Source organism: Rosa chinensis, chromosome 4 (genome assembly GCF_002994745.2).
Source record: "Rosa chinensis cultivar Old Blush chromosome 4, RchiOBHm-V2, whole genome shotgun sequence".
Classification (NCBI taxonomy): Eukaryota; Viridiplantae; Streptophyta; class Magnoliopsida; order Rosales; family Rosaceae; genus Rosa; species Rosa chinensis.
This window is the reverse complement of record NC_037091.1, coordinates 27,899,873-27,922,344: the sequence shown is the minus strand read 5'-3', so window position 1 is coordinate 27,922,344 and position 22,472 is coordinate 27,899,873. Positions and strand designations below refer to the sequence as shown.

Below are 22,472 nucleotides of genomic sequence, written 5' to 3'. Positions count from 1 at the left end.
GGTCACTGCTGTGACCCTCGGTACAAAGATCCTTGGTACAAAGACCAAAACATTTAAAAAATAACTCAAGACTCAAAATGTTACACAACCTCAACACTTTCAAAAACAATATAATTGACTGCAACAAATATTGTTTTCAAAGCTCAACTCTGATCTCAAAAACAATATAGAAATCAATTTTAAAATATTGTTTTCACCCCTTTAACCACTAGCACAAATTGACAAGTAAACTCTCAATTACGAAACGTCAGTAATATAATTGTTTCCATTCAAAAGAACCAAAATTCATCATTTCATTAGAAAATTAAATCACAACAATAGCAACATCGAACTCACACAACATGTTAATTCCACCTCATTACACAACTGCACCAAAATATATATTCCACGTAAATACACACACACACATGTAGTCACTCTCTCAGGAATGCTACTAATACCAACTATAGTTCACAAATACAAAACCCGTGAAAAATCATTTCTATAATAAAACTTCATTTTACTTACCTATGAACCGTTGACGATCAAGTTCATATAATTTAAAAAAAATATTTATTTCCAAAAACGATTTCACAATGTAATAAATAATTGCAAATACTAGAGTAACTCCATTCATAAATGAACCCCGTGAGATTTACTCACCTCAAAATCCCGCTGCATCTTCTCTTACAGCCGAGATAAAGTAAAAATAAGGTCTCAACTTAGCACACGATTTAAAATGAAAGCGGTTACGGTTCGAACCGAGCATTTGAACTAAAAACTGAAGATTTCGTCACCAAGACAATACTATCTCTGAGACCTCTCAAGGTCTCCAGAACACTTGTAGGATCATTTTATCAAAATTATACGACGATCTAACAGTCGGATTCTTATGGATCGTAAAATAAGAAAATCGAAACTACGTAAATCCAACATGCTTCAAATGATCACAACATGACCCACAATATATCAACATGCTTGTATCGACGAGTGGGAGACAACTATGAAAACAGAACCCCAAAAACTGGCGAGATGTACCGCCACTTGTGGCGGAGCGTGGGATCCAAGTGCTGCTGGCAACCCCCAAATTGGGTTGATGCAGCTGGAATAGCCTCACAATTTAACCCTGCAAAATGTAGTTGTCAGTATAAGATAAGCAGGGATCGTTCAGTCCGGGGATTGTAGGGTACACCTACACAAAAAGGTCAATTAACAAATAAAAGAATAAAATGGGGGGTTTTGAAATTTGGTTCCTAATCTACTTAAAATAAAAACAAAACAAATAAAATTATATACAATGATCGACTTCCCTAACCTAGACCAATACCACTCGGAAATTACTAAGTGTAAAAACAGAATATTCATTTCAACATGCTACAAAAACGTGCCCATCTTAAATGCCTAGATAAGAGCCCAAATGAAAAGCCTCAGCGGATCAATCCATTTATCTGATTCGTTCTAATGTAGGCTTGGATCGGAAAAGTCCTTACCAAGCCTAATACTACTAATTTTTTAAAACACTCAGCGTAATTCTCTTAACTAGTAGTATTATCTAACCCTCGAATCAACTCACACGTGCAAATTAACCATTAGACATAGAATTTAACACATAATTTCCAGAATCGTTTAATCATTAAAGCATGATTTTTACTACTCGTTAGAACTAATTACTACTTGTTTAACTCAGCGTCTTAACAAATAACAATTACTCTTGGCAAATTAAGCAAACAAACAAGAACTCTCACCGTTATTCTAGCATGAAACTTATGAACCTAACTCTGAAAATTACCTAAACACGTAAAAGGGCACAAGATTGTAACATGCATCATAAAAGAATTCTCGAAATTAACTCAATAATAAACTGAAAATCTCAAAAATATTAATAAAAATATTCTGAAAATTTCATATCTCCAATTACACAACTCGCAAATCCAAACACACAAAACCGAAACAAAAATTATAAGTAGAGTCATAGTTACACTTTGAAGCTTTCCTCAGCGGCTTGGCAACAAGGTGATGAACTCGTCTCTTCTATGGTGGTGGAGCTTCCTTGACTCAGCGCCTTAGAGCTTCGTAGATTGATGGATGAATGGTGTTACGGTCTTGTAGGTGATGGAAGTTTAAAGATTGAATTGGGCAGAGTCTCGGAAAAGTTTTTGGCCAGGAAGTGATGCCATTTCTGTTCTGGACGTTGCCTATTTATAGGGGAGCATTGGTTGGCTTTTGTCGATCATACCCTTCATCATTGGACGGATGGGATTGCATCATAATTCTTTTAATTTTCCAACTGAAACATCTCCTTTAAGGCCTTAACTCCTCTCATAATGGGGCAATTCCTTTAATTTCCAAGCTGAAACATCTTTCTCCTTTATTCTACAACTGAAAACATCTTTCTCTTTATTTCCCTTCTTCATTGCTTGGTCAACCCGATTTAATAAAGGGCACAAAATTAAATTCTTTTAGAGAAAATAAAAGAAATTAAAACAATTTAATTTCAAAAAAATACTCCCATAAATTCTATCTAAAGGCCGACAGATTAGCATGACGGTGAGGAATCCTGATCCAGCTAGGATTCTTCAAGAATTTTGCGTTTTCTGCCTATTTCACGCCAAACACTCTACAAGACTCTTAAAATGACTCGATGACTCAAAACAAGAAACTTAAGGGAGAAACAAGGCTAAAATGGGGCACATATTCAATAATATCGTCACACTTTTTTACTCCTATCAACTACCCCACATTTAGCTTTTGCTAGTCCCTTAGCAAAACAAAAATACAAAACAAAACAAAGACTCAACGAAAAGCAAGTAAATGACTCTATTGCTCCTAACTGTTGTCTCAGAGACTCCAAACTCATGGCTTTCACGTTAAACACTTAATCAAAATCGTATAGATAATTCCATGGTTAATAAACATGTGACACTCATATGACTAAGTAAGATGTGGAGAACTTAAGTTATACAGTGAATGATAGCACGTTTCGAACAAGTCCAATCCAAACTCACAAGGCATACTCTCGATTTTTCTCTCAGAAATGGCAATGCTTAAAAGCTTCACACTCAAGTATATGCAAGAGAATAAATTGTAAGGCAACAAACAGCTTGCATATTTCATCAATAAACGCATTTTATGAAGAATTTTTAAAGACCTCATGAAATGACCAAGTGCACAAATGGACCTAAACCATAAGCTCGACTGCATAACTGACTCCACTAACCAAAGGCTACCCATCTCAAGGATCAAGTAAGCACTTAAAACAGGTTGTAATGGGGCTAAGCTAAGGTTTTCGAAATGAAGATTAAGGATACAAAAATCCTAAGGACCTAGCAGAGCATATATGGACCACCTTATGTCACCATTTTTGTAGGCCAATTATCATTGTTTTAGGCCCAACCTTCACTCTAACCAACTTGGAAATGGACAAAGGCCTAATTTTCAACTTTGAGCCTTCTACAAATTTGAAAGTCCAAAACCACACTTAAACAACTTCCCAAGAGTTTTTTTTTCTTTTTTTTTTATGATACTTTGTTTTTATTTTAATTGTTTAAATTGTCTTACATTGATAGGTGTACCCTCAATCCCCGGAATAGAACGATCCCTATTTGCTTATACTACTAATGATATTTCTAGGGTTAAATTATATGCTTGCTTTGACGTATCAATTTTTGGCGCTGTTGCCGGGGATTGAAAAATCACTTGTTGAAGTGTGAATAATTGTTGGATATATTGTTGATTTCGTAAATATTATATATTTGTTCATATTGTGTTCGAAAATTTAGTAAAATACTTAGGTTGTTATCAATATTATTGAATACGAGTTTTATTGTGAGTTGTAAATTAAAGAGGAGTAGGTGAAGTCGTGTTTATTAATATTGACCTAAACCCATTATTGGTACCTAGTTTAGGTCCCTTAAGGTTGAGGGCGGTCTTTATTAACATTCATTGAACTATCTTCACACCTAGGACCTTTTTCATCTAAGTAAGTATAGCCTATGTGGGATGGTGTCTAGGAAGGGGACAACGTCCATGACGGGTTTGGATCCAGAAGTGCTTACAAATGGGCCTAAACCACATTGTGGGAGTAGCTCATGCCAAAATGGATTCTGCCTCTTGTGTTCGCCCTCCCCTACCTGGCCATTTCAGTAAGGTTGCCCAAAGGATGTAGGAGGGACTTTGTGTCTAGACAACTATACTTGGGCCGCACGTCCACTTGATTTACCACTTGGAATTTAATTTGATATCAATGATATTTATAACAAAAGAAAATGTTGTGATGTACTAAGGTATATTGGATTAAACATAGTCTTGAAAAGGGTAGCTGTTTCAGTCCCATTGCACATCGAGACTCCCTGTTCCCGTACCTAAGTGTTGAAATAATTGTAAATAAAAGAAAAGAAAAGAAATAATTATATATAATTTTCGTGAATAGTGAAAAACATGGTTTATGAGAGTATAAATTTTATTATAAGTTTTTGACCATAATGGAATAGGTGAAGGACTTTGTCTTTAACATTAGTCTTGCACCCTTCTCTCTCATGTGGCGCACCTTAGTAGCATAGGGTGTCTAGGTTGATTGGATATGAGAAGTGCTAGCAAAGGGTCTCGTCCCCTGCTAAACAAGTGAGCTGAGCTCCGCCAAAATCATTCCTCTGCTACCTGGCTCTGTGTGAAAAGAGTTACCAAAAGATTGAGAAGGGCGACTCGTATTAAGGATTGAGCCCTTGGGCCGCACGTCTAAACCTTGGTTAAGAGCTTATAATGGGATTTAAACTTTTATTAACAATGTCACACACTAACTAAAATTTGTATATATATGTGACATTTTATTGTGTGGAAATTTTGTACATTATACTTCTCTTTATACTTGTAAAAATCGTGAATAGTAATTTGTGAATAGTGACATTTTTGTATAAATCATTAACTTGTATTTACTTTGCTATACAATTTACTAATTTCTTTAACTTTAATGATATTCAGGATTCCGTGAATGACCGAGTCTTCTAAACTCCCTACTAAACGAGAAATTGAAGAGAGACTCGCTCGTTTGAAGAATCCTCCACAACTTGAGTATAGAAAACCCTCTTCTTCGACATTTAAGGACTCTACATATTTAACGAGCAAGGGAAGAGGATTTTTCCTTATGAGGAATTCGCATCAGCTAGTGTTTCGTCTAACTCACCTTCACCTCAGACTACACCTCCTCGTTCACCACCCCCTGAAGAAGAAGAGAACGTTAAGATGGCTTCTATTAGAAAACTCTCTTCGTCTGTGGTTGAAGGAGGACTGCCCACAAGTATTGTGTATCCTGCCCCTGCTGCAGGGAAGTCTGCAGATTTTGAGTTGAAGAGTGGATTACTCCATAGGCTCCCTATGTTCCATGGTCTTAATATGGAGGACGCCAACAAGCATCTTCGAGAATTCCAGTCTGTGTGTATCAACATGTTACCACAAGGAGCAGATGAGAATATCCTGAAGATGAAGGCATTCCCCTTCTCTCTAGCTGACCGTGCCAAAGATTGGCTATATGAGATTCCTTCTGGGCGCATCACATCTTGGGAAACTATGATGAAGGCCTTCCTCGAGAAATACTTCCCAGCTTCCAAGATCATTACACTCAGGAAGAAGATAAGTGGAATAAAACAAGCTCATGATGAATCATATTTCGCTTATTATGAGAGGTTTCAGTCCTTGATTGCTCAATGTCCTCAACATCAAATGAAGGAAGAAACCTTGCTTACTTGCTTCTATGAAGGTCTCCTACCTCTGGAACGTGACATGTTAGATGCTGCAGCTGGAGGAGCTTTTGTGGATAAGTCACCAGCTGAAGGGCGAGCCATGATTGAGAATCGAGCCAAGAATGCCCAACAGTATGAAGGTGTAGGTCTCACAACTCGAAGGGTGAATGAGATAGGTATGATGCGGCTGAAATAGCCTCACAATTTAACCCTGCAAAATGTAGTTGTCAGTATAGGATAAGCAGGGATCGTTTAGTCCGGGGATTGTAGGGTACACCTACACAAAAAGGTCAGTTAACAAATAAAAAAATAAAATGGGGGGTTTTGAAATTTGGTTCCTAATCTACTTAAAATAAAAACGAAACAAATAAAACTATATACAATGATCGACTTCCCTAACCTAGACCAATACCACTCGAAAATTACTAAGTGTAAAAACAGAAAATTCATTTCAACATGCTACAAAAATGTGCCCACCTTAAATGCCTAGATAAGAGCCCAAATGAAAAGCCTCAGCGGATCAATCCATTTATCTGATTCGTTCTAATGTAGGTTTGGATCGGAAAAGTCCTTACCAAGCCTAATACTACTAAATTTCGAAAACACTCAGCGTAATTCTCTTAACTAGTAGTATTATCTAACCCTCGAATCAACTCACACGCGCAAATTAACCATTACACATAGAATTTAATACGTAATTTCCAGAATCATTTAATCATTAAAGCATGATTTTTACCACTTTTTAGAACTAATTGCTACTTGTTTAACTCAGCGTCTTAACAAATAACAATTACTCTTGGCAAATTAAGCAAACACACAAGAACTCTCACCGTTATTCTAGCATGCAAACTTATTAACCTAACTCTGAAAATTACCTAAACACGTAAAAGGGCACAAGATTGTAACATGCATCATAAAAGAATTCTCGAAATTAACTCAATAATAAACTGAAAATCTCAAAAATATTAATAAAAATATTCTAAAAATTTCGTGTCTCCAATTACACAACTCACAAATGCAAACCCACAAAACCGAAATAAAAATTGTAAGTAGAGTCATAGTTACACTTTGAAGCTTTCCTCAGCGGCTTAGCAACACGGTGATGAACTCGTCTCTGCTATGGTGGTGGAGCGTCCTTGACTCAGCGCCTAAGAGCTTTGTAGATTGATGGATGGATGGTGTCACGGTCTTGTAGGTGATGAAAGTTTAAGGAGTGAATTGGGCAGTCTTGGAATGGTTTTTGGCCAGGAAGTGATAGGCAATGAATTATCTTGGCTCGGAAGTGATATTGGCTGGGAAGTGATGCAAATTCAGTTCTGGACGTTGCCTATTTATAGGGGAGCATTGGTTGGCTTTCACAACTGAAACGTCTCCTTTATGGCCTTAATTCCTCTCATAATGGGGTCTTTTAACAAGCTGAAACGTTTTTCTCTTATTTATTTTCCAGTTGAAACATCTTTCTCCTTTATTCCCCAACTAAAAAAACGTCTTTCTCCTTTATTCTCCAGCTGAAAACGTCTTTCTCCTTTATTTCCCTTCTTCATTGCTTGGTCAAATGTCTTAAATACTTTATTTTATGACTCTCCATCATTGCTGTTTCCAAGAGTTCCACCAGGCAAGGTTTCCTACAACAAGCAGGAGAATATCAGAATTTTCTAGAGAAAATAAAGGGAATTAAAATGTAAAGACTGCAAAAACAGTCGACAGTGAGGAATCCTGATCCAGGTAGGATTTTTCATAAATTTTACTTTTTTCCGCTTATTTCACTCTAAACACTCAACAAGACTCTAAAAACGACTCAATGACTCAAAACACTAAACTTAAGGGAGAAACAAGGCTAAAATGGGGTACATATTCAATAATATTGTCACACTTTTTGCTCCTATCAACTACCCCACACTTAGCTTTTGCTAGTCCCTTAGCAAAACAAAAATATAAAACAGAACAAAGACTAGACAAAAAACAAGTAAATGACTCTACTTCCCCTAACTGTTGTCTCAGAGACTCCAAACTCATGGCTTTCATGTTAAACACTTAATCAAAATCGCATACATAATTCCATGGTTAATAAACTTGTGACATTCATATGACTAAGCAAGATATGGAGAACTTAAGTTATACAGTGAATGATAGCATGTTTCGAACAAGTCCAATCCAAACTCACAGGGCATACTCTCGACTTTTCTCTCAGAAATGGGTATGCTTAAAAGCTTCACTCTCAAGTATATGCAAGAGAATAAATTGTAAGGCAACAAACAGCTTGCATATTTCATCAATAAATGCATTTTGTGAAGAATTATTAAAGACCTCATGAAATGACCAAGTGCACAAATGGACCTAAACCATAAGCTCGACTGCGTACCTGACTCCACGAACCAAAGACTGCCCATCTCAAGGATCAAGTCAGCACTTAAAACAGGTTGTAATGGGGCTAAGCTACGGTTTTCGAAATGAAGATTAAGGATACAAAAATCCTAAGGACCTAGCAGAGCATATAAGGACCACCTTATATCACCATTTTTGTGGGCCAATTATCATTGTTTTGGGCCCAACCTTCACTCTAACGAACATGGAAATGGACAAAGGCATAATTTTCAACTTTGAGCCTTCTATAAATTTGAAAGTCCAAAACCACACTTCAACAATTTCCCAAGAATTTTCTTTTCAATTTTTCTTCTATTTTGCCGCTTTTCTTTCTTTCTTTTTCATTTTCATTTTCATTTTTTTTTAAGGCAAATTTTTTTTTTTTCTTCTTTTTTTTCTTGGATTTTCCCCACCCCACACTTGTCTTTCATCGTCACCCCTACATACTATGTCATGCTCTACTAAGTCCCTAAGACAAGGGTAGAGATATCCTGTACTAAGCTCATGGTAGGGTAGTGAGGGTGATGAAACAAAGGTTTTCAACGTAGGCTCAAAGGGGTTCATTCTAAGGAGTCCCACGACGGGCACAGTTGGGGACACATGCTTGTTTGGCTATGGTGGTTACCCTAATGCCTTCTATCCTATCCAGAATCAGTGCATATTATGGCATACAAGTTTTGACAGTCACAACAGCCGAGTTCTAGTACTCTCTAGTCCATTAAAATCTATGGCACATGATCATTGGATTTCCAAAGAATGATGAGGTTTTGCAAATACAGCCACGAATATCTGAATTTATCAATAAGCACTCGAAAAGAAAGTATTTTAGCTCAACAGCTCACTTAGGGTCAAATGAATTAGACTTAATCCTAGCATGCTTAATGAACCAAGTTACAATCCTATCTCAAATCTTCATACAAGGATCACAACGTCGATTAACCACAGAATTCAATTAAGTCCTATTTTGATTGTCAAAACCTTCAGCCATGAATTCAGAGACATGTTCATCCTAGACGTTAGAGGCATCCTAAGACTCAAGCAAACAAAACAAAAAAAAAGACACTAAAAAAAAACCATAGAATTTTTTTTTTTTTTTTTTTTAAGGGAAGGGTAAAATAAACAAACAATAAACAAAGACACAAGTACAATTCAACCTAAGCAAGTGAAGGGATAGAAATTTCAAACTCTCGTTGATAGCTCCTTCACAGCTTCGGTTGAAATGGGTTGCCTCCCATGCAGCGCTTAATATTTATAGTCCTTCAGCCTGGACTTTTCTCCTTGTTCACACGTGCTCATTCCTTGGGTTAGGCACCGTGTTACTTGGTAGCTTCCCTGTTTCAGCAATCCGACCCATGAAATCCACCACTTGGCCCATTTGATTCTTGAGCTCTGCAATATCCTTTGAATGGGTCGCCTGTCCTACAACCAAAGCTTGAGTAGCCGTGTTAAGTTGTTGTTGCCCCGCAGCAAGGGACTTCAACAGTTCATCATAATTAGGGGCACTCAAAGTATTAGAGACAGGAGGTGGAGGGACAGAATTGGGAATACCAAAATTTTGAGGTACCTGAGGCCTCAAAAACAAACCTGGTGGGCGCTGAGAATTCTGACCTAGGCCTTGAGGTGGTCTCAAGGTGTTATCATTGTTGGCCCAACGAAAGTTGGGGTGGTCTCTGAGCCCAGGATTGTATGTATTAGAGTAAGGGTTGTACCTCGGGCCTCCTTGACCTCCTTGATACCCTAGGGCGTTAACAGATTCCCATCCTTCTGGAGAGGCAAGCTGGGGACATTTATCAGTGGGGTGCCCTTGAGTCGAGCACATCCCACACACTTGAGCCATTGCTCCTCCTCCATTAACGTTTAAGACTTCAGACAGCAAAGTAGACATCTTGTTGACCTTGTCTTCAAGAGCAGAGTTAGTGGACACCTCATGTACCCTCCGTTGAGAGGAAAGCACCCCCTCATATTGTTGATAGTTTAGTGCACGATTAGTAAGTAGCACCTTGGCATCAGCAGGTGTCTTATCCATAAAGGATCCTCCAGCAGCAGCATCTAACAGACCACGCTCATTAGCGGTGAGTCCTTCATAAAAATAGGTAAGGAGGGACCCCTCACTCATCCCATGGTTAGGGCATGATGCTACAAGGCTCTTAAACCTGTCCCAATAATTGCAGAAATTCTCCTCATGTCCTTGCATAATTCCACTAATCTGCTTCCTCAAAACAGTGACCTTTGAGGCAGGAAAGTACTTCGTAAGGAACTCGCCCTTCATCCTATCCCAAGTGTTGATAGTGCCAGCAGGCAGCTCAAATAGCCAAGTCTTGGCCTTGTCCTCCAAAGTAAAGGGAAATGCCTTCATCTTCAAGATATTGATATCAGCTCCTTTAGGGCACATACTCCCACAGACAAACTCGAACTCCTTGAGATGCTTGTTGGTGTCTTCACTACTCATCCCATGAAACTTGGGTAGGTGATGCAGAAACCCACTCTTTAACTCAAAATCATCATTAAGCCCCTCTCCTGGTTCTGGATAGGCAATGCATAAGGGCGCAGCACCCCCACCTGTAGGATTGGATAGTTGCCTAATAGTCTCAGCCATTGGTGCCTGCACTTGCTCAACACGGGCGTGCTCTTCCTCTTCTTCCTCTTTTGTGTCTGCAACGTCCTCTTCAGTGACCTCTTCTTCTTCTTCCTCTTTAAAGACTTGTTCTTCTCCTTCTTCAGAATGGTCAGGTTTGTTGACCTCCTCGGTTGATCTAGTTGAGGAGTTATAACCTGAATAGCTAGAGTCCTGAGAATCCCTCCTTTCTAGAGGAGGGCGGTCTGAAAAAGTGAGTTCTGCCCTTTGCTTAGCACGTTCCAATTTTTCAAACAGCTCCGTAGTCTTATCAGAGACAGTGGACATTCATGGACCTTTAAGACCAAATCAAGTGTTAGTAACATGTACAAGGTTCGAAATACAAACATTATGTCTTTCCTTAACTTTCTAAGTTACTTTTACATTTACATACTTAGGTACTGGAACAGAGGACCTCGTTTGTGCAATGGGACTATAGAACAGCTACCCTCGACAAAGTCATGTTTAATCCAATATACCTTAAGCAGGTCACACATCAATTTTTTTTTTGTTTTTTTTTTTTGTTTTTTATAAACATAGTTAATATCTCAATTGATTCCAAGTTGTAAGTCGAGCCCAATAGAAACCACTACTATTGGTGAGATACGATATAGGGATAGTCGCCCAGACATAAGTCTCTTTCCTTTGTTTCAGAAGGCCGGATGGCCAGATTAAGAGGTAAGTGAGAGGGAGGACTCATTTTGGTGATACTACGGAGGCTACTCCCTCATTGAGGTTTAGGCCCCTATCGGCTACTCCCACATAGTGGTTTAGGCTCATTCTATAGTATCTCTGAGATCCAATTGAACCCATCACCCAGGGTCTCTGATGCGCCCGAAAGCGAGCGCATAATTTAACCCTGAAAATATCGTTAGTAGTATAAGCAAATAGGGATCGTTCTATTCCGGGGATTGAGGGTACACCTATCAATGTAGGACAAACAAACAATTAAAAATAAAACAAAGTATAATATTTACAAAGATATTCACAAGTATAAACATTATTTACGAAAAGGGGGGAGATTTTGTTTTTGGGTTTTGAAAATAAATTAAGTAAACAAAACAATTAAAATGCAAAAACATAAAAATACAAATGGAATGAGAGAACAAAGATCAAAACCGAAACATATGATTAAAATTGACTCAAACCCTAATATTGTTCATCTAAGTCATGAGAAAGGAGTTGATCATGTGAAACATTCGAAAGCAAATGAATTCCCATTTTTTACTTTTCAATGCTAATTAACCTAAGCGAAAGCACCTAGATTAATCCTATCAAACATGCAATCAAACCCTAGAAAGCTAGTCAATCATGTCATGTTTAACGCATGAAACACATGGAAAGGCTATCAACTCAAGTGTGCAACTTAGTATGAAAAAGTCCACCTAATTGCAATCCTCTTTAATTAAATTCGATCTTTGTACAAAACCTTTACTACTTTGATTCAAGTTTACACAAAACGAAAAGTCGATTTCATGTTCTTAAACCTAGCACCAATTATATCGAAACCCTAAGTGTTTGCAACCACATAAGTTTAAAATACAAAAGTTATCTATAACGCAAATTTAATTTAACAAACCCACATAAGCAACTCTCGAATCACAATAATATGAATCTGAAAATTCTCAATTAATCATAAAAATTCCAGAAATTAATATTTGTTCAAACACATATGTCAACTAGTTCATAACCAACGAAATTCAAAGCAAAGGTTACAAAGGAGAATCGGATTACACCGTGAGATGGGGATGGTGATGAACGATTGATGTGGTGGTCTCTTGAATCTCGAAAGCAAGCTTCAAGGTTGGAGATGGATGATGGATGCTCACGGCTATGCTTCTTCTCCCTTGGCCTTGCTTGAACTCGTGGAGATGACTAGAGGATGGAGAAACTCACGACTATGCTAAGAAGATTTTCTGATTTTTTTCTAAAGTGTAAATTGTGAAGGAAGAGGAACCCTCTTGACGTTGAGAAAGGGGAGTTTTATATAGGAGCATGGCTAGGGTTCACAAAGTAATCAGAATTTTCCACATAGCTTCAACCAATGATAATTCGCCAAGTAAGCTTGTGATGTGTTCCAACCAATCATAATTCTCTAAAATACCTCCCTAATATTTAATTGCCGAATTTCCTTGAAATTATTCTGATTTTCTTTATGAATTTCGGCCAACATTCCTTTAGGGAATTTAGGGATGAATCTAGACGCCTTTTTAGCTTTTCCTTGGTGCACACATATTTTCCTTCCATAAATATCTCCCTTGAATCTCTCTTTGATTTATTCCACGTGAAATTCTCAATCAATCACCTTAATTCCCACGTTGTCACCTTGTTTTTCCTTAAGTATTACACGGCAAATTTAATCCCCAAGGAAAATATATTTTCCTTTTTTAAAAAAAAAACTCTTCCTTGATTCTCTCCTTGCCATGTCATCTTCATGAAGCTTCTCGTTCCATTTATGAACTCAATTAAGCTTATTTATTCCAAAAACCTGAAAATAGAAGCTTTCTAAAATAAGAAATGGAAACTTTCTTAAACTAAAATGGAAACTTTCTAAAAATGGAAAATAGAAACTACAAAACGGAAACTTTCTACAATTAGGAACTTTCCCATTCGAAGAATGGAAACTTTCCTAAACAGACTTTTATTAAGGAAATAACGCAGAAAATATAGGGAAATAACAGTTAAAATGTCGCATTAAAATGCTCCTATCAGTCTCAACCTAAGACACCATCCGTATGCGCCCCTTACTCAGCTGGGAAATTAACTAATGTGTTAGACCGTTCTCCAAGTGCTAATAAAGGCCGCCCTCAACCTCAAGGGACCTGAGTAAGGTACTAATGAAGGGTTTAGGCCAATATTAACAAAAGGGCCCTTGTCTACTCATACGATTTTACACACTTACAACAATTAAGTATTTAGCTAAATTCATAACCTAAGTATATTAATCTAAGTGAAACACATACAATTTACAACATACTAAAAAAAAAAACTCATTCTACAATTTACAATATACTGAAAAAAAAAAAAAAAAAAATCTAAGTGAAACACATTCAATTTACAATATGGTTAAAAAAAAAAACATCTTCTACAAATTGTACAACAATGATAAAAGACATGCTTAATTCTGTAACACTCATAAAACTTAAACTAAATCACAATTAAAGCTTGGCCTAACCGAAATCGCAATTTGTCACCATTCCACAAGTGTAGTACAAAAATTAGCATGCATTCTATATACAACAAAATCGATGACACTTTAAGTGCATGGGATTTTAACAATCCCCGGCAACGGCGCCAAAAATTGATGCGGCTGAAATAGCCTCACAATTTAACCCTGCAAAATGTAGTTGTCAGTATAGGATAAGCAGGGATCGTTTAGTCCGGGGATTGTAGGGTACACCTACACAAAAAGGTCAGTTAACAAATAAAAAATAAAATGGGGGGTTTTGAAATTTGGTTCCTAATCTACTTAAAATAAAAACGAAACAAATAAAACTATATACAATGATCGACTTCCCTAACCTAGACCAATACCACTCGAAAATTACTAAGTGTAAAAACAGAAAATTCATTTCAACATGCTACAAAAATGTGCCCACCTTAAATGCCTAGATAAGAGCCCAACTGAAAAGCCTCAGCGGATCAATCCATTTATCTGATTCGTTCTAATGTAGGTTTGGATCGGAAAAATCCTTACCAAGCCTAATACTACTAAATTTCGAAAACACTCAGCGTAATTCTCTTAACTAGTAGTATTATCTAACCCTCGAATCAACTCACACGCGCAAATTAACCATTACACATAGAATTTAACACGTAATTTCCAGAATCATTTAATCATTAAAGCATGATTTTTACCACTTTTTAGAACTAATTGCTACTTGTTTAACTCAGCGTCTTAACAAATAACAATTACTCTTGGCAAATTAAGCAAACACACAAGAACTCTCACCGTTATTCTAGCATGCAAACTTATTAACCTAACTCTGAAAATTACCTAAACAAGTAAAAGGGCACAAGATTGTAACATGCATCATAAAAGAATTCTCGAAATTAACTCAATAATAAACTGAAAATCTCAAAAATATTAATGAAAATATTCTAAAAATTTCGTGTCTCCAATTACACAACTCACAAATGCAAACCCACAAAACCGAAATAAAAATTGTAAGTAGAGTCATAGTTACACTTTGAAGCTTTCCTCAGCGGCTTAGCAACACGGTGATGAACTCGTCTCTGCTATGGTGGTGGAGCGTCCTTGACTCAGCGCCTAAGAGCTTTGTAGATTGATGGATGGATGGTGTCACGGTCTTGTAGGTGATGAAAGTTTAAGGAGTGAATTGGGCAGTCTTGGAATGGTTTTTGGCCAGGAAGTGATAGGCAATGAATTATCTTGTCTCGGAAGTGATATTGGCTGGGAAGTGATGCAAATTCAGTTCTGGACGTTGCCTATTTATAGGGGAGCATTGGTTGGCTTTCACAACTGAAACGTCTCCTTTATGGCCTTAATTCCTCTCATAATGGGGTCTTTTAACAAGCTGAAACGTTTTTCTCTTATTTATTTTCCAGTTGAAACATCTTTCTCCTTTATTCCCCAACTAAAAAAAACGTCTTTCTCCTTTATTCTCCAGCTGAAAACGTCTTTCTCCTTTATTTCCCTTCTTCATTGCTTGGTCAAATGTCTTAAATACTTTATTTTATGACTCCATCATTGCTGTTTCCAAGAGTTCCACCAGGCAAGGTTTCCTACAACAAGCAGGAGAATATCAGAATTTTCTAGAGAAAATAAAGGGAATTAAAATGTAAAGACCGCAAAAACAGTCGACAGTGAGGAATCCTGATCCAGGTAGGATTTTTCATAAATTTTACTTTTTTTCCGCTTATTTCACTCTAAACACTCAACAAGACTCTAAAAACGACTCAATGACTCAAAACACTAAACTTAAGGGAGAAACAAGGCTAAAATGGGGCACATATTCAATAATATTGTCACACTTTTTGCTCCTATCAAGGTACTAATTCAGTTATTGAGGAAAGATTGAACAAACTCACCCTTCTCATAGATCAAGTTGTGAACGCTAAGGGACTTGTGCAAGCTTGTGGGGTCTGTTCTATGCAAGGGCATGTGACTGATCAATGCCCTCAACTGACAGATAATGGAGGATGGGAATCCTTGAACGCCATTGGAGGGTACCAAGGGAACCATGGGGGTCCCCCATGTCCAAGATATGATCCTTATTCGAATACCTACAACCCTGGATGGAGGGACCACCCCAACTTCAAGTGGACAAACAATGAGAACACTCAGAATCCCCTTGGAGGAAGCTTTCAACGTCCTCAAGGGCCTCCCTTTCAAGGACCATCCTTTCAAAGGCCTTATGTGCATAATCAACATGCTTCAGGGAGTTCAAATTCGAATCTCAACTATGACAAGATGTTTGAAGCTCTTACCAATTCAACTCAGGCCTTGGTTCAAGGACAACAGACCCATACTAAGGATATTGCAGACCTTAAGACACAAATGGGCCAAGTTGTGGACTTTATGAGCAAGATTCATGAAACTGGGAAGCTCCCAAGTAACACCATACGAAATCCAAAGGGTAATGTGGAGAATGCATCTGTGGTGACTACTAGGAGTGGAAAGGTGTTAGTGGATCACCCTAAGAAAGCCAAGGAGGCTCAAGTGGTCATTGAAGTTGAGGAAGACCAAGATATTATCAAGTTGAACCTTGAGAAGGACCCTGCAACGTCCAAGGGAGAAGCCAGGACGTCCTCACCTTCCAAAGCAAATCCGAAACCTAAAGGTAATGATTCTAACTTGTCTAATTCAGTTATTGCTAACCCTTCTTCTTCTTGTATGCCTTTTCCACGCAGATTTGCTAAATCGAAGAAGGATGAGAGTGACCAAGCTATCTTGGAAACTTTCAAGAAGGTACAGGTAAACTTACCCCTCCTTGAGGCCATAAAGCAAGTGCCTAGATACGCCAAGTTCTTGAAAGAACTTTGTACCACAAGGAGGAGTAATCGTGAAAAGGAGGTAGTTAAGGTAAGTGAAAATGTTTCTGCCTTGATTCAGAGGAAACTACCCCACAAATGCAAGGATCCTGGAAGCTTCACCATTTCATGCACCATTGGTAACTCTAGGTTTGAGAATGCCATGTTAGACTTAGGGGCATCTGTGAACGTCATGCCCTATTCTGTTTATGAAACCCTAGGTCTAGGTGAGCTTAAATCTAATAATGTTATCATTCAATTAGCTGACAGGTCTAATGCATACCCTAGAGGTTTGTTGGAAGATGTTCTTGTGCAGGTTAATCATCTTTTCTTTCCAGCTGACTTCTATGTGTTAGAAATGGAGGACTCTCCTGTGAGTTCAACACCATTGCTATTGGGTCGCCCTTTCTTAAGGACGGCCAGGACCAAGATAGATGTATATGATGGCTCTCTCACCATGGAATTTGATGGTGACATTATTGGCTTCAACATATTTGAAGCCATGAGGTATCCTCTTGATGATCATGATTGTTTTTCTATTGATATTCTGGACAATCTTGCGCAGGAAATGTTTGATATCATGAATGAGGATACTTTGGTCACCACACTCGAGCAAGGAGTGGGCTACACCAAAGATGGCATCACACTCCAAGAGGATGTGCTCAAGGAAACTTGTGAGGACAAAATCATTGCAAATGTGTCCTTCCTTGAAGCATAACCCTTCGTAGGTAAGTCCCCTCCACCCTTGTCCATTCAGTTATCTACTAATAAGACTCTACCTTTAGTGGTCCAGGCACCAGAACTTGAACTTAAACCTCTTCCAGACCACTTGAAGTATGTCTACTTAGGGGACAAGGAGACCTTACCTGTCACGCCCCTGATATTACACACATGAAAATCGATATATATAACCCCATAATTATATATGCGTGAACGTCCAGTCATCAATACAAAATACCTGAAATCTTTTTCCCTTAAACTTACACACTTATTGATGCCCTGAACCCTCAAAGTTAATATACACTCACTCCAAAGAGTTATATATTACACAAGCTTACGAATTAAATTGTCAACAACAAGATAAACGTAATGCTCCTCAGAGCTCACTACAACGGAAGTCCAAATAACGGTAAAGTCACAAAATTGGCTTCCTACCGTAAAGCTGCTAGCTCGCTGCCTCAACCTCGATTATCCTAACCTGCAGGATTAACCCCTACACCGTTGGAATGGTGCACCGGGTTGCCACACAACAAACCCGGTAAGCTTTTGCAAGCCCGTATGAGTAACTCAAACCACACACAACTCACGCCAAAAATAAGGAAAACAACTCACGCTTTGATTCCTTAAAACACGAAATAAAGGAGAATAACTCACACTTTAATTTCCTTTCAAATCGAAATAAAAGAAAGCAACTCACACCTTGTTTCCTTTTAAAACGAAACATAGAAAACAACCCACACTTGAATTCTATCAATAAAACATAGAAAACAACGCACACCTTGAATTCTATCAGTTGTACCATAAGCGTACCCTAGAAAGCAACTCACACCTTGATTTCTATCAGTAAAACATAGAAAGCAACTCACTCCTTGATTTCTATCAGTAAAACATAGAAAACAACTCACTCCTTGATTTCTATCAGTAAAACATAGAAAACAACTCACACCTTGTTTCCTATCAAATGTACCATAATCGTACCATAGAAAGCAACTCACACCTTGATTTCTATCAAAACGTTAATAAGGAAAACAACTCACACCTTGTCCCCTTAAAAACCATTAATAAGGAAGCAACTCACACCTTGTTCCCTAAAAATACGTAATGTCATGAGTTGTAAATAACCAATTCCCGTTACCCCATGAATTACCTATATGGCAGACAGATTAGAGCTCTAACTGAAAAACGTAACCACTCGTCCGGCCAAAGACGTGGTCACCTGGTATTCTGCCCAAGGTCTCAGACCTTCGATCCTCGGGCCGCAATGTCCCTTGGAGCAAAACATTAAAGGAGTCGCATTGGACCCAAAATGTTACACAAATCACAACGCTTTTGAAAACAATCGAAATCAACATTTCCATAATTATTGTTTTCCGAAAAAGCCATAACACAAAACAATAAAAAGCATCAATTCATGCCTATTGTTTTCATACCCAAATCTCAACACTTTTCTCAAATCTCAACGCTTTTCAAAACAAATCGAAATCAATCATTTCCACAAATCATTTGTTTTCCAAAAGCCACACCCCAAAACAATAAAAAGCATCATTTCATGCATATTGTTTTCACAAATCCACAAACCACCCAAAACATATATATTTCACGTAAACATATATCTACTAATACATGAATACGTATGTATATATATACATCCCATAATATATATATACACACACGTAATCATCTACTCTAAAGTGCCACTAATACCATCTATAGTTTGTAGTTAACTAAATAACTCTCAAAACAATAAGGGTATTCCCGTTCGTGAAATGAACTTCGTGAGATTACTCACCTTGAATCTCCCGCTGCGTCTTCAATACAGAACAAGACAGCCAATCCACAAAATAGCCGTCCGAGGAGTACTACGTCACGTACCTAAGGAATTACAGCTCTCATTCAGTCAACGAATCACAAGGGATAACGTTCGAAACCCTAAATCGAACCAAAATTCCCAAGGTGACGCCAAATGAGGCGAAACCACATCCGAGACCTCCCAAAGTCCTCGGAATACGTCCACGATCGATGTGACCAAACCACAAGTCGATCGGACGCTCAAATCCTCAAGGATCGAATAAATCGATCGGTATGAAACTGCAAAAATCATAACAATTCCATACGAACTCCAAAATTTGCATATTATATATCGAAACGCTCGTATCAACGAGTAGAACATATATAATACCAAAACCAATTCCTTAAGTGGCCGGAACACCGCCGGAACGCCACCACAGACGGTGGTGCACCGCCGCCGGCCAAAAACACATTATTTCACAAAACTCCCAACATCAAAAAGCTTCATCTAAGCATGCTTGTGAATTCTCATAACTAGCTCGAAGTCAGAAAACAAGCTTAAGGGATCGAAAACTACCTCACAAGCCGTGAACAGTGATCCAATCCGAGTTGATCGAAGTTTCACGTGAATCGATCCAAACAACCACCAAGGATCGATCAACGAGGCCGCTCTGAGCTCAACCAAGGAATCGTTGAAGCCATGAAGTCGCCGGAGTTGTGTTTTCCGGCCGGGTCCGAAAACACCAACCTGCACCGCCTTCTACCGCCGCTACCACCGAGAATCGGCGCTAGAGAACACCACAGGGACCACCAGACGGCGGAGACGATCCTGTCTGGAAAATTTCGTCGCCGGAGATGGCCGGAGCTCGCCGGAAACGTCGGGTCGGATCGACCGGGTCCGGGTCGGGTCAGTCGAAAAACTTCGACTCTGAAGACGCGGACGAGAGAGAAGAGAGAGAGAGTGTGGTTTCCGGAAAAGGAAAGTGGAAAAATGAATATATATTTCTGATTTTTCCTATATATACTAAAATGGAAACTTCTTCCGCTAGCCATAACTTTCTCATACGAACTCCGATTCTCGCGTTCCACATGTCCACGAACTCGTAACGACGCGCTCTACAACTTTCGTGAAGGACGTTTTCGGAGAATCCCAACGTATAAAAAGTCAACCTTTGGCAACCCCCTAAAACCATACTTTTCAAATAATTATTCGCCCGAAACACTTCCGCTCCATCCACGAGCCACGAAACGTCCAAAAATCACAATTTAGATTCCGGAAAATCCTCGGAAAATAAATACGAATTTCTGGGGCATCACATTCTACCCCCCTTAAAGAAATTTCGTCCCGAAATTTACACGTACCATTCCCACAAGTACGCATAAACCAAACTCAAATCCAATTTTCATTCTCAGTAAGAATGCCTTCATCTCAATGTACAACTTCCTCGATCAATAGTGGATATAGGTACCTCACCTAGTATCACAACAGTAGGTATCGTTACCACACCACTTGGTGGTAATCCTATCATTCTTGAATTCCCAATCTCAAACCCTGCCCACTAAAACCTTGTGACTGCAATACTACACACAAATCACACAAGAGTCCAGAATCCTGTTATCACAACAGTATCTGCACCACTCAACGATAATGTAACCCTTACGTTACTAGAATTGAAAATGAAACCGTCAATTCAGTTCAATTCGACCAAAGCCTATGCATCACAACATGCCACACTCATAGGTCAAACTATAATCAACAAGTAAAACCTATCACAACACAACATACGGAAAGAAGTACGCAACTATCACACATCATTCTAACAACCCAAGTAGAAATAGATAAAGTACCTTCCTCCTCGGTATTCTGCTGACCAATAGCAAACACCCTAGCCTGCCCCTGAGGCAGTTGCCTCTGCTGGTTCCCTTGTCCCCTACCCTGCTGCTGGGTACAATCCCTTGAGAAATGCCCTGTCTGGCCACATGTGAAACATACCAAATTCTTCGGTTTCGTGCAAACTCGAGCAACATGGCCCATCTCATTGCAATTGAAGCACTTATGGTTTGCCACTTGCCCCACAGGTGCAACCCTAACAGGTGCAGCTGCAGCCCTAGCTGGCGCCTGCTGATGAGTCCTCTCTCTCATAACTTTAGGTTGGGTACACTCCCGAACAACATGTCCCTTCAGTCCACACTTGTAACATTTCCTGCACTTCGGCTTCACACAACTCCTAGCCACATGCCCCAACTCGTTGCAGTTAAAACATCTCAAAGGCACAGCTTGCCCAACAGGTGCAATCCAAGTAGGTTCAGCGGCTACACCAACAGGAGCCTGCTGACAAGTCTTCAGTCTTTTCTGAGACCCATCCTGAGTACCTGGTGCATCACTGCCTTCCGCAATTGCCTTTCCCTTTCCTCGGGAATCTCCTACGATTGATGACTCCCTCCGAGAAGCCTGGAGCTCCCGCTCGATTGCCATAGCCCTATCCAATATCATTGCCACAGTAGGCAGTCGAAGGATAATCATCCTCTCCCTGATCTCGTAGTTCAGTCCTTGTTCGAACCTACGAGCCAACTTTTCTGCATCCATCGGCCAGACAAACCGATACAGTTGTGAAAATCGAGCCTCATAGTCTCTGACACTCATAGTTCCTTGAACTAGTGAGATAAAGTCGATCCCCAATTGCTCTCTAGCAGAAGCCGGAAAATACTTATCTCGAAAGAGTCCAACAAAACATCTCCAGGTCAAGGTGGCCACATCCTTTGTCTTCAGTACAAAATCCCACCACTGCTTTGCCTCATCCTGGAGGAGAAATGTAGCTACTATCCACCTCTCAACGTCAGTACAGATAATCATCTTAAAATAGGTCTCCATGTTCTCGATCCAGCATTCAGCTAACATGTAGTTTGTACCACCATGAAATGCGACTGCTCCCAATCTAGTAACTTCCCCAGTCAACCATGATAGGCGAGTAGTATTAATGCCCTCAAAACAGGCAGAACAGGCTGCATCAAAAGCAGTGCTTGCACTTCATCTTTCCGGTAAGACTCCTTCAGAGGGAAAAATCTGCCTCTACCTTTAGCACTGTCTCCCTGAAGATCCATTACCTAAAGAATATAGCGTAACCATAAGGTACTCTCCCAATCACAAGTATAAGTCAACGTTATGACTAAATCAACCGCAACACTACGTCAGAAGATACAATTCTATCCCCTACGTAAATCTCGAGTTAAATCTAAAGGTCCTCATTCCTCAAAAGACTATAACTCCTAGAAGCTAC

At 39.0% G+C, this 22,472-nt stretch overlaps 1 protein-coding gene across 1 annotated transcript; it reads right to left on the bottom strand.

Annotated features, from left to right (window-relative positions):
• Positions 1-980: 980 nt before the first annotated feature.
• LOC112199063 lies at positions 981-22,066 on the bottom strand. Its single transcript, XM_040518705.1, has 2 exons — positions 21,355-22,066; positions 981-1,105 (listed from the first exon to the last, which is right to left on the bottom strand). Exons 1-2 carry the CDS (start codon positions 22,064-22,066, stop codon positions 981-983), a joined length of 837 nt encoding a protein of 278 aa, XP_040374639.1.
• Between the last annotated feature and the right edge of the window lie 406 nt (positions 22,067-22,472).

Coding starts and splice junctions, on each gene's coding strand:
- LOC112199063 (XM_040518705.1), bottom strand. CDS start 22,066: ATGGAGACCTATTTTAAGATGATTATCTGTACTGACGTTGAGAGGTGG. Junction 1,106..21,354: donor GGGACATGTTGTTCGGGAGT/GTACCCAACCTA, acceptor TACATTTTGCAG/GGTTAAATTGTGAGGCTATT.